The following is a 12,653-nucleotide window of genomic DNA, read 5'->3' as shown; positions in this document are numbered from 1 at the left end:
TTGGGTGCTCCCAAGATTCAAATACCTTTTATTAGACATGGCAGGCAGAAGGAACCCCTGGAGTTGCCAGAGGGACCCCAGCCTCCAGGAGGAATGGGGAGGGGGTGGTGGCTAAAAGGTTAAAAACACCAAGGCTGGCCTGTGGACTCACGCTGGGCCCAGTGAGTCCTCAAACAGGCTGAGGAGGTTCCGAGGTTCAAAGGAGGGGAAGGAGCCCCGAGGGGGCTCAGAGTCAATGTCACTTAGGTCCAGGGCCTCCCTGGGGTGGGGGGAAGAGAGACAAATGACACTCAGGATCTGAAAGCCACCACCTCCCACCCGCTGGACTCTGGGCCTGCTCACCTCAGTGTGTACCTGCTCCGGGGGGCCGGGGAGCCACTGCGGGGGGTGGAGGTGTTCCCGACAGCCCTGGCCAGGACAGCCTCTGGAGAGAGCGAGAGCCTGCACAGGTGGGCCAGACAAGTAAGGTGTCGGGGGTGGGGAGTGCATGGGGAGGGGGCCACAGCAAGGTCAACCCTTGCCCTGTGCAGACCCCAGGCTCCTGACATGGGCAGGGGCCCCAGTCGGGAGCAGTGAGAGCATGGTGCCCTTTGAAAAAAGCACTTTCACAACTTTTAAAGGCCATCTGACCGCTCAAAGGCCACCTCTGTTCCTTTTTAGAACATGTGGGTTTTGACAGCTGGCTGACAAATGAACTTCTGACAAAGGAAGCCTATCTGGTACCTCGTGTCTGCTATAAAGCGTCCCCATGGCGATGGGTGACATTTCCTTAAAAAGGGGTTAATGGCGTGATTCCTCCTGAGGACTGTGCCCCAAGCGGTTTCTTAATTACAGCCTCTCACTTGGCCGCCAGGTACCTAGGACCAAGGAATTTCCCTGGGCTCGGGCTCCCCAGGCTCTGGGGACTGTGTTCCCGGAGAGGACGGACAGCACCTCACCTGTGGGCACCGCAGCCCTACCGTGGCGGCGGCCGTGGCCCTCGCGCTGCTCCCTCGTGAGGCAGCGCCCCAGGCGTGAGGTTGCCGGTTCTGCTCTGCTCTGCGTGGTCCCTGCACTGAGCTTGGAGGAGACCGCCGCATTCAAGCTGGGCCAGGCCACACCCCCACTGGCCTTGGCTCCCTTCCCAGGGTATGATGGCGGGGGAGGGGGGGGGTCGGGGGGCAGGCTTGGGGGAGGGGTCCTGTTCACCACGAATCCTCACGGGGCTGCGGCCTGGCCATGCTGACTGCCCCTTTCCCCCACCCCCGGCGTCCTCAGCTCTCACCCACCCTATGCTGTCGTCATCCCAGTTGCTGGAGACGCTGCTGTCCAGGAGGAGGCTGCAGGGTGGCGAGCCGGGCGGGGTGGCTGGTGGGCTCTGGGGCTGCAGCCATCTGGCGGGGTGAGCCAGCCCGTGCCAGAGCCAGCACAGCAGGGCAAGCAGGGCCTGAGGGGACAGGGACAAAGGAAGCAGGGCAGGCCCTGGGGCCGGGGAGCGCGGCTGGGCACCCTGTCACGGTCACCCACCTTACCTGCCACAGGGCCCACCCTCGACTGAGGGCCTCGGCGGCCATATACCACAGAACGTTCCAAGGCTGAGGCTGCCTGAGCATGGGCAGGGCCAGCAGGGACTCGGCTGTGGCCCGCAGCTTGGGGTCAGGCTCCAGCATCATGGTGAGGACAGAACGCAGCTCAGAAGACAGGCCTGTGCACAGGGCGGGGCCGTGTCAGGGGTGACAGCTCTGAGCCCAGGGGCCCCAGACGTGAGCCCGGCCTCCCTGGGGCCGCACGTTCCTTCCCATCCTTGCCCTCCACTTACCAGCAGTGAACTCCGGGGGCAGATAGCCCTGGCGCAGCTGCTGCCAGCCCTCCCCGCCATGGGGCAGCTCCATGTTGCATGCCACTTCCAGGATGGTGAGGCCCAGACTGGGAAGGGTGGGGGCAGTGACAGAAGAGGGGCAGGGTTGGCCCTGGGGCCCAGACCCCAGAGCTCCAGGCTGCCCAAGAAGAGGGTGGAGAAGGGCTGCTGTCTTCCACCACGAGCCGGGGAAGTGGGGAGGGAGGGGCTGGGGGGCCCGAAAAGGCCCATATCACGGAGCCCCCTCACCACCTGGTGAGTCCTCCTGGCACCCGTCACTGGACAGGCACTGCGGGTGCTGACGTCACTACCATCGTTCTGCTGCCAAGGCTGGATACGGCCGTTAGAGGCAGAGCGGCGGTCACCCGCCTGGACGACGGAACCCACTGCCCGGGCCAGCCCTAGCTTCCCCACTTGCTAAGTGGACTCTGTGCCAGTCCTTCGGCCCCACTGTGTCCGTCCCCTGTAAATGGAGCAATTGTCCCTGCTGTGGGGGGGAGGTGAGGAAACGGGGGATCCATGTAGAGTGGCCAGAGGGTCCGCTGCCCAGAGTCTGTCTCTGCAGAACCCCTCAAGTGCAGGACGGGCCTCCACCCCCTCCGGGCAGGACGTCCCGGCCCGAGGCCGGGTCTTCCTGACTTGGGGCTAGGGTGGCGATTCCCTCCCTCTGCCGACTGCACATCCCCCGCCCCCCAACCCCGCCAAGAGCCTCCCGCCTCCCGGCCCTCACCTGAACACGTCCGCCGCTGTCCCGTAGGAGCCCTGTAGCAGCTCAGGGGCCATGTAGCGGGGGTCTCCCTCCTGGGCCTCACCAGTTCCAGATGCACCCAGCTCTACCAGCAGCCCAAAGTCACCCAGCTTGCAGCGGCCCCGGGGCCCCAGGAAGATGTTGGCGGGCTTGACGTCAAGGTGGACCAGGCCTTGGCCGTGCAGGTGAGCCAGGGCAAGCAGGGTATCCCGCAGGTAGCCCCAGACCTGGGCCTCGGGCAGGCCGGTGCCCCAGGCCTCGCAGTGCTGTTGCAGGCTGGGCCCACACAGCTCCGTCTGCAGGTACAGGATGCCGCCCTCCTCCCAGGCTTGCTCCAGCCGCACACAGCGCGGGTGTTGCCCCACCTTCTCGTGGCCACCGACCTCGGCCAGCTTGCGGGCCCGGTCCTTAGGGCCCCGGAAGGGCGACATAGAGCGCTTCACTGCATAGAGCCGGCCGTCTTCCTTAGAGCGCACCTGGAAGGGAGGTGGCACCCACGAGTGGGACAGGAGGCCGGTCTGGCAGACCCTGTTAGGATTTCACACACATGGAAGGTGGAGCACGGCATCCGCCTCAGAGCCCACGTGTGCAGCAGCAAAGCTGGACGGGCCACTCTGAGAGCTCTACGCATTGACCCAAAAGGGCCTCGGGGCACGAGGCTACGTGGAAAAATCTGGCTACACGAACACGTGGCCAGCACGACCCACTGTGCAGAGTACAAAAAGAGTCTGTCCGTATCTGGTCAACTCTGTGGAGACGTAGAGAAAAAGATCTGGAAGGAAGGACACCCACCCGAGAAGCACAGTGGTTTCCTCCAGGAAGAACCAGTCTAGGGGCCACGTTACTTGTGCTTTTTAGCAACAAAATTGTCTCCAGGTAGTACTTCCGAAAGGAAGATTACCATTGTAAAGGAAATATAAAGGGGAAATATGTTTTAAGGAGAAATAAAAAGCTGGTATGAAGGGTGTAGCGGGAGCACCCGCTGGCCTGAGAGGTGATGGGGCGTGGGGTGTGCGCCACGCAGAGGAGGCTGCCCTGGGGCAGGAGAAAGAGGCAACCAGGAGCCACTGTGAGGCGTGCCAGGCTCTGCACAAGGGGGGAGTGTTACTGAGGGGCGTGGAGGGCCTAAGTAGGGGGAAGGAGAAAGCAGCCAAATCAGCCCAGGAGAAGCAGGCTCTCAGGGGAGAAAAGGGGAGTGGGCTGCCCAGGACACCGTCCCCTCCAGGCGGGGGGGGGGGGGGGGGGAGGTGGCAGTAGCAGGCCTGAGGAACTGTCACCCCACTCACCTTGAAGACCTCTCCATAGGAGCCGTGGCCCAAGCGGCCAAGCCTCTGGAAACTCTGTTGGAAGAAGGACTCTGGCCGGCTCGGGTCATAGGAGGGGCTCTGAAGGGTCTCAGAGGCTTTGCCTTGGAATGTCACCCTCCGGGGCTGGGGCTGGTGCCAGCCCGGGGTCCGAGGAGGGAAGAGGCGGCTGATGGGGATGCTGCCCTTGGCAGGGGGCCGGGGCGGGAGGCTGCGACTAAGCCCTCCAGGCCTCTTGAGGGAGAAGCCAGGTTCTGCGTGGCGGAAGTAGGCTGGGACTGGCACGGGGGTGCCACTCAGGGGCGGAGGGGCGCCCTCTGTGGGCACAGGCATGGCCAGCACAGGAGGCCCTGCGGTGCACAGGACAGAGCCGTGTGTCTGCTCAAACAGTGCCTGGTCTTGCGGCCCCAAAGAGGCTCCGGAAGAGAGGTGCGTCCACTCTGCACACACGTTCCGCTTTAAACATGGAGGCCACAGGGACGAGCACCTGCAGGGAGAGGCAGAGGACAAGTATACATAGGCCTGCATGCAGTCATCTGTACCTGGGAGGCCAGAGAAGCATAAACCACAAACCCCAAGGCCATGTCCTGGAGACTGCGCAGTCCAGCACAGGTTGGCTGAGAAGGGTTCTGGAGCCAGGGACCCCTGCCTCATCACAACCAGCTGTTTGGCCTTAGGATACGCACCCTCTTCCAAAATCGTAAGGCGGAAATACTAATGCAGGCCCACCCTCCCTTATCTCTAATTCAAAAGTGAAAACAAAGATCTGAAATCCAAGCTTCTCTCGTGTCTTCGTTCTCCCAGCTGTGGGGCCAGCACTCACTCAGTAGACCTCCACCACCTGCAGCCACGGAGGGAGGCCCAAGTTCCAGGTGAGCGCAGCGGGGCAAAAGCCCTCTCTGGCAGGAGGGCTGGGGACACTGGGACCCAGCCACTCAAACCCCAGCAGGAGGTCCCCCACCGGGAAAGGCAAGCCGAGAAGGCCTGAGGCTACTGTTCCCACCCTGAGGCAGCAGTGTCACTCAGACAGGCACCTGTGTCGCTGCCCTTAGCTCCCGAGCTCTGGCCCAGGGATTCAGTCTACAGACAAGCAGGCAACCGAAGAGAAATTCTGAAGCTCTCCCTGAAAAATACACACACACACACACACACACACACACACACACACGCTATTTGAAATGATGTGTGGGAAGTTCAAGCCTAAAGACCTCAAAGACTCTGGAGGTTTTGATGGTAAGCAAATAGGAGGAAGCTTGGTACCTCCATTAGTGCAACAAGTGCCCCACAGCCCGGCTACTCTCCCAGACAGAACTGGGGACAAGAGCCTTACTGGGGTCAAAACAAACCTCAAACACTGAATTCAAAAGCTACCTTGTCAAAGGAGCCCCAAATTAATTAGACCAGCCTGCGGAGCAATCAATGCCCTAGGCACTGAGAAAAACAACAGAACGGTCAGCCCCGCAATGGGTGGAGCCCAGCAGCTAAGGACGGGGATGGACAAAGAGAGGCCCGAACAACCACCGTCACTCAAAGGTGACCATGCACGTGGCCAAGGCTGGGCCCTCTGAGGAGCGGCATCCCAGGCTTCACGCTGCAGGGGAAAGAGACATCGCGACAGTGGCCCAGCCAGTCGCTAAAAAATAAACAAGCGAACGAGTTCATAATCCTCCAGGCGGGGAAGAAGCCAGTAAGGCCAGTTGCTATAACATTGTCTAGATATCCACAGCCATAGGAAAATGTGACCCCCTCACAGGAGAAAACCAGACAAAAGGAAGTCCCTGAGAGGGACCGGATGTGAGATTTAACAAAGACGTCGCAGTACTCACTATAAATATGTTCCAAGGACTAAAGGAAGCCACGCTGAAAAGAGTAAGTGAAGCGTGATGACCACATTTCAGCAAATGAAGAACGGTGATACTGAGATAGAAATTATCGAAAGAACCAAAGGGAAGTTGTGGAGTTGAAAGGTGCAAGAACTAAAATGAGAAGATTCATCAGAGGGCTTCAACAGCACATTTGAAATGGCAGAATGATTCGTGCACCTGGAGACAGATCAAGAGAGATTCTGCAGTCTGAAGAACAGAGAGGAAAAAGAACGGAGAAAAGGGAACCGAGCCTCGGGGAAACGCAGGACACCACTGGGTGCACCAACGTAGGTACAAGGTGCAGCAGAGGAAAGAAGGGGAGGAACAAGAAAAATATGCTAAGACATCATAGATGAAAACTGCCCCAATGTGATTCACAAAAAACCCTCTCCGCCCTAAGAAAAACACATGAACACTGCCAAGGAGCTCCAGGAGCATCAGGGAGGACGAATGGAGAGGCCCACACACAGACACACCGTTTTAAAATGCTGAAAACCAAAACCAAGGACGCAGTCTTGAAAGCGGTAAGAGAGAAAGGCCTCATCGCTTACAACCTCCCCTAAGATTAACTGCCGACTTCTCAGCAGAAACAACGAAGGCCAGGAGGCAGCGGGTGGCCTATTCAAAGTGTTGGGGGAAACATCTGTCAACCAAGAACCCCATGTCCAACAAAACTATCTTCCAAAACTAAAGGCAAAATAAAGACATTTCCCAGGTAAAAACAGAAAGAATTCACTGCTAGCAGACCTGCTTTGTAAGAAAAACTAAGGGAAGGGGCGCCTGGGTGGCGCAGTCGGTTAAGCGTCCGACTTCAGCCAGGTCATGATCTCGCGGTCCATGAGTTCGAGCCCCGCGTCGGGCTCTGGGCTGATGGCTCAGAGCCTGGAGCCTGTTTCAGATTCTGTGTCTCCCTCTCTCTCTGCCCCTCCCCTGTTCATGCTCTGTCTCTCTGTCCCAAAAATAAAAATAAACGTTGAAAAAAAAAATTAAAAAAAAAAAGAAAAACTAAGGGAAGTTCTCAAGACCAAAAGCACGTGATCCCTAACAGTAATCTGAATCGACACGAAGAAGCAAAGCGCTGGTGTGTCATACAAAAGACGGTTAAATACGTATCTCCTCTCTTAGCCGATATGGAAAGTAAGTGGACGATAGCATGCAATTGTATACTGGGCACTGAACGTATAGACCTAACACACTTATAAATAAGAGCCCAAAAGAGGTGGGTGGGAACAAAATTACACTGGACTGGAAAGTGACACCAGATGGTAACTCCAGTCGCAGGAACAAATGAAGAGAACCAGAAGTGACAAATAAGAGGGTCGCTGTAGCCAACGTTATGCATATATACTTGCTTTCCATCCACTCTTCCTTCAGCCGCTTAAAGAAATTAAAGGTGACCTAAATAGGGCGCCTGGGTGGCTCAGTCGCTTAAGCCTCTGACTCTTGCTTGGTGTCAGCTCAGGTCATGATCTTATGGTCTGTGGGTTTGAGCTGAGCCCCGCATTGGACTTGGCACTGACCGTGCAGAGCTTGCTTGGGATTCTCTCTCTCTCCCTCTCTCTGCCCGCCCCCATTCGAACGTGCTCTCTCTCAAAATTAACTTTTAAAGAAATTTTGAGAAAACCAAATCCCCCAATAAATGCTAACTGTTACATGATAAGTAAAATATAATAATGCTCTGAGCAGTAATTCAAAGAACACACCCAAAGTGCGGTGGTCCTGAGGGTGTGTGTCGGGAGAGAGAGGGCTGTGTGTTGCCATATTAGAGAAACAAAAACAAGAAAACAAGAGAGGAGGAGCCCAATTTTGAGAGGAAGCCACAGTGTATCAAAAGAAGCAGGGAGTGAATCGGGAACAGACACCTGAGGGGAGCGGTCCTCTGGAGTCTGTCGCTGGGGCAGTGAGGGGTAGGGGAGGGACCCCCATCCGACATCCCCTGGGGACCCTTCCTCCGCCCGTATTCACCTCAGGATTCCCATCTCAGGGTTTCTCAAAGTGCAGAACCAGGGTGTCAGCACCCCCTGCTGGTTACAAGTACAGCCTCCAGGCCCAGTCCTAGCATATTTGGAGACGCCAGGCACCTGCATTCTTTAAATTTTATTTAAAAAAAAAAAAAAAAAAATTAATGGAGGGGCACTCGGGTGGCTCAGCCCGTTAAGGGTCTGACTCCAGTTCAGGTCATGACCTCATGGTTCACGAGTTCAAGCCCCCACGTAGGCTCTGTGCTGTCAGCGCAGAGCCCGCTTCAGATCTTCTGTCCCCGAAATAAACATTAAAAAATATGTTTATTATTTGGAGAAAGAGAGACAGAGCAGCACGAACAGGGCAGGGGCAGAGAGGGAGACACACAATCCGAAGCAGCTCCAGGTTCCCAGCTGGCAACACACAGCCTGACAGGTGACTCGAACCCACGGACTGTGAGATCATGACGTGAGTTGAGTCAAAGGCACACACTTAATTGACTGAGACACCCAGGCGCCACTCCAGACACCTGGAGCATCTTAAACCAGTTCTCGGGCGACCCCAATGTCATTTCATTCTAGCACCACCGGCCTGGCCACACAGCTTTGGGGATGATGGGACAGGGGAGGGAGAATCCTGGGTGGCCCTGACCAGGCCAGGCCTGGGTGGCCTCTGGACCTTTCGGGGGCCTCACCCGCTCACTGGGCCGGACACATCGCTGACCACGGTCTGCCGCGCTAGACTGTGAGTTCCTCCGGGACAGGGCCACAGCCGATTCACCTCCGTGGCCGTGGGCAAAGCCTGGCGAACAGCTGAATAGGTCGGCTGCCTCGGGGGAGGGGCTGCAGATGAAAGGTGGGTAGGGCTTTTCCCGGGGAGGGACCGGTATGGGGGGGGGGGGGAGGGCGTAGTCACCGAGGAGGGCCGGGAGGGCGGTGGCAGTCACCAGGAACCGCGGGGGCAGTGGGTGGGGCCGCCGCGGGCAGGGCCCGACCCGGCGGGACGGGGCGGGGCCGTCGGTGGGGTTGAGGCTGGGGGCTGGGACCGGGAGCGGGTGAGGCTGACCGCGGCAGGGGCTGTCAGGGGGCAGGGGCTGCCGGGAGGAAGTGCCGGCCGACGGCCCGCAGGACCCAGTCTGGGCTCACCTTGACGGGTGGGCGGGGCGCGGCCCAGAGAGGTCCCAGATTCCGGATCGGCAGAGGCCGCGGAAGCCCCCGGCGCAGTCAGGCGGTCGGGGGTCTGCAGTCGACGGCTTCCCACGCCCGGCGGGAGGACTCTCGGAGGGGAACGGCCCGTGAACGCGCGCAGAGCCGGCTCGCGCCAAAAATTCCAAACCGGCCTCGAGGCCCCGCCCAGGAACGCCTCTTACCCCGCCCCTCCCCGATGCAGCCCATCAGAGGCTCCCAGGCTCAGAGGCTCCGCCCCCGACGTCCCGGCGTGCGCGTCCCCGTGCCCTCTCCGGCACCTCAGGTCGTGCCCTCTCATTGCGCAGGCGCGACGTCACGGCGCTAACAAGGGCGGAGGCTGCGACGCGGTGCAATCTCGCTGATGCGGCGTGGCGCGTGGTGTGAGCTGGGGCGTGGAGTTGTCCCGTTCGGGTCCCGGGCTGGGGACACAGCTCGAGACCCCAGTCCTGCACCCACGGCCGTCACTGAGCTGGCTTAGTTTTCTATATTATAAAAGAGGCGGTCTTTGCAGTTGGCCTCAGAGGCGCCTCAGGAGGGGGTCACCCCGGACGGGACGGAAAGTGCCTGCGCTCTGCGGGTCCCAGCCGCGTGGGGTGCCCTGGGCTCGCTGGCTCCTTCCTGCGTGTCGTGCACCGCACCGGGAGGGCGGACATTGTCCCCACCCCCCGGGAAGCCCACCAGGCCGGCCTCGGCCACCTCCGAGGCAGCCCGAAGTATTCTTTGGATTTGAGATTTGAGCTCAACTCCACCCTACCTCCGCCCCTTCCTGGCCGAACGACCTTGGGGACCCACGGGGCCTTTCTGAGCTTCGGATCAGCCACCTGCAAACACTGAGCTGATGAAGCTTCCCGCACCGAGCTAGAGGTTCACATGGGAGGGACCCCCTTGGAGTTCTTAGCAGGGAGCCCCGGCGGAGCAAGCGCTGGTCCCTAACACTGGCGCGGCTCGGGGGTGCGCCTTCACGGAGGGGACCTTTTATCCGTTTAACAGTGGGGGCGGGGGAGGAGTCACACTTCCGGGCCACCCTCTCAAGAACGCTCCTCAGCGCGTCGCATCTCCTTTCCCACCTGGTTTCCTTATTATTACACTTAACTTCTATCTGAAATTCTCTCCTCTAGTTATTGGTTTACTTGTTGACCACCCGTGTCCCCCCCCCCCCCCCCCCCCCCCCAGTTTTCTAACAGGTTAGAGTTCCCAGCCCGTTGTGGTGCCTTCAGCGAACGCTCCAGTGTGTGGCCCAGCAAAGGAGGGCCTATTCCCCCGGATTAGGTCCTTGGACCTAGAGCGTCTCTAGGGGCCGCATCCCCACCCACCTCTGCCCACCCTCCCCTTGAATTTGCATCTCTGGCAGCCACAGCCCCAGTGACTCAGTCTGGATCCTTGTTAAAGGCCCCAAGCTTGTCCCCAGGAGGCCTGGGGAAGCAGGCAGGCCCCCCTCCAGCTGCCAGCCCCTCCTGCAGGAGTCTGGGTCCCAGGGCCTCTTCCAGCTGCCCAGTCTTGAAAGCCTAATATGCAATGACCTAAAAATAAATATTTCTTTAAATTCGAAAATATACTTCCAATGGATATTTCACTGTGTGGAAGGACTATAATATGAAGTTAAGTCCAGATAGTCGCTAAGAGCGTGGGCGGTGAAGTAAGGAAAAGGAGGGCTCTGCCACTCAAAAGCTGTGCCATCCTAAGCAAGTTGCTTTATGTCTCTGGATGTTTCCCTGCGGAGAGATTAGTTCCTACCTCCTAGGGCAAGAGCACTAAATAAGAAAATGAATGTGAGGGGCACCTGGGTGGCTCAATCAGTGCAGAGTGGATTCTGGCTCAGGTCATGATCTCACGGTTGGTGAGTTTGAGCCCTCTATCTGGCTCCTTGCTGATGGTATGGAGCTTGCTTGGGATTCTGTCTCTCTGCCCCTTCTCTGCTCACTCTCTCTCAAAAATAAACTTAAAAAAAAAAAAAAGAAAATGAACGTGAACTGCCTTGAGTTACAAGGCTGAGCAAGCATACAGTAGGAGCTGTTTCATAATAACAGTAATATTTTGCCAACCGTATGGTATTTTACAGGCTTCACAGCAGCTGCCTGGGCCACAAGGAAGTTCCTGGTAGAGAGGGATCGGGCCCCCACACCTGCCCGGGGACCACAAGTTCCCAGACCAAAGAAACTGGCTGGGGCTCCGTTAGAAGGAAGCCCCCCAACCCACCTCCCAGGCGCTGGATTCCAGGCGTCCCACCCACACACAGGTAAGAGCCGGCTTGAACCCTGCGCCCCCGTGTGTCCCATCGCCGCAACAGCACCGTCACCCAGACTTGCAGGGAAGAGTCACCCCTCACCTAGGAAGCCCCCGCAGGGATGGGGCACAGAACAGGAATACCGTGACTTAAGAGAAGCGGGAAATGACAGCCCCAAGTGCAAATGTGGCTACCCTAACGAAGAGATTGTGAGGGGTGCTTCTGAGGAGCTGGCTACGTTCTGTTTCTTGATCTTTGTGCCAGCAGCACTAGCTGAATTTTGTTTAAGTTTATTTATTTATTTCGAGAGAGCGAGCATTAGCAGGGGAAAAGAGAGAATCCCAAGCAGGGTCCACACTGTCACCGCAGACCCCGACGCAGGGGCTCCTTCCCACAAGCCGTGAGATCATGAGCCAAAATCGAGATTCCGACACGCGACCCACTAAGCCACTTAAGCGCCCCAGTAGCTGTTTGTTTTGTGGGTATTTGTTATATCATACATTTCTGTCCTCTGCACGCTTCTGTGTGTTTGCCCGACTTCACGCTGGCATAGGCTTTAATAGACTGGCAGGTGAGTGGAGAGGGAGTTCACAGAGGTCAGCTTTGCACCGGGCAAGTGCCTAGAGGTGCCGGGCAGTGCCCTAGGGGCAGCCAACGCGGGGATCCAGGCTAAAGGGCTGTCAGGTGCACGGCCAAGAGGATGACCTGAGGGGACTTCAGCACAGGTGCAGGTTCAGAAGGCGCCCGCCCTCCCCTCCAGCTGTCCTCCACAAATTCCTACCCCGGCAGGTGCCGCTTTGAGCAGCTGGCTGCGAGTCTATCGACAGGCTTTACCATTTTAGGCGACACACTTCCTGGACCTCTGCCTTGCACTCTCAACACCCAGCTGTCACCTTGCCCTGGCCCCTGGAAGTCGCTCCTCCGCTTGGAAGCTGGACCACCATGTCCCCTCACACTTGGGAGCGAAGGGTACCCGAGGCCCGGGCTCCATCAGGGGCTCTCTCGGTCCCCAAGTGGTCCTTGTGCTCTCAGGCCAGCCTGGCCCGACCTGAGGGAACTGGATGTGCTGGGGTGGGGGTGGCAGCACTGCAGGGGCCAGGGGATGCCCCGCTGGGTTCGGCCCTGGCTCTGAGCAGCCTCCAGCTGGCCCGAGGCCCCAGGCTGCCTGGCATTTTCCACCGGCCCGTGCCAGCACCCAGGCAGCCTGGCAGTGGCCGTGGGTACCCGCATTCCCTTTGGCAGTAGCCTGTACCTCCTGCACGGCCCCTCCTGGTCTGTGCCTGCCTCATCCCGGGCCAAGCTTCCCTGGCACGCTATGGGGAGAGCCTTGTGTCTGGGTCTGTGTAGGGGGCCCTTAGCTATATGGGCTCTGAAGCAGACACCCTGGGCCTAGACTGGCATAGGACAGAGAGCGGTGCAGTGTCTGGGGTGACCTGGCCTGCTGCCCGCTCAGCAGTGTGTGGCGTGGCAGAATAGAGGACTGGGCCCAAGGAGCCCTGCAGACTGCCCGGCAGCCAGTAAAAGGT

The 12,653-nt window shown here is 58.7% G+C and overlaps 1 protein-coding gene across 12 annotated transcripts; it reads right to left on the bottom strand.

The window, feature by feature from the left end:
• Nucleotides 1-9,074, bottom strand: PKMYT1 (protein kinase, membrane associated tyrosine/threonine 1). Of its 12 annotated transcripts, XM_043560793.1 has the most exons (10): nucleotides 8,862-9,054; nucleotides 8,411-8,558; nucleotides 3,872-4,376; nucleotides 2,568-3,061; nucleotides 1,799-1,905; nucleotides 1,512-1,684; nucleotides 1,269-1,426; nucleotides 939-1,059; nucleotides 343-441; nucleotides 1-259 (listed from the first exon to the last, which is right to left on the bottom strand). In XM_043560793.1, the coding sequence occupies exons 3-10, from the start codon at nucleotides 4,220-4,222 to the stop codon at nucleotides 239-241; spliced, it is 1,524 nt and encodes a 507-aa protein (XP_043416728.1). In that variant the 5' UTR covers nucleotides 4,223-4,376; nucleotides 8,411-8,558; nucleotides 8,862-9,054; the 3' UTR covers nucleotides 1-238. The 12 variants fall into 12 exon arrangements, with proteins under 12 accessions (XP_043416728.1, XP_043416729.1, XP_043416723.1 ...); XM_043560794.1 differs by lacking the exon at nucleotides 8,411-8,558 and having other exon boundaries at nucleotides 8,862-9,068; XM_043560788.1 differs by lacking the exon at nucleotides 939-1,059 and having other exon boundaries at nucleotides 8,862-9,053.
• Between the last annotated feature and the right edge of the window lie 3,579 nt (nucleotides 9,075-12,653).

The sequence above is a fragment of the Prionailurus bengalensis genome, chromosome E3 (assembly GCF_016509475.1).
Source record: "Prionailurus bengalensis isolate Pbe53 chromosome E3, Fcat_Pben_1.1_paternal_pri, whole genome shotgun sequence".
NCBI lineage: Eukaryota > Metazoa > Chordata > Mammalia > Carnivora > Felidae > Prionailurus > Prionailurus bengalensis.
Note: the sequence above shows the minus strand (reverse complement) of the source record. Positions and strands in the feature narration are given on the sequence as shown.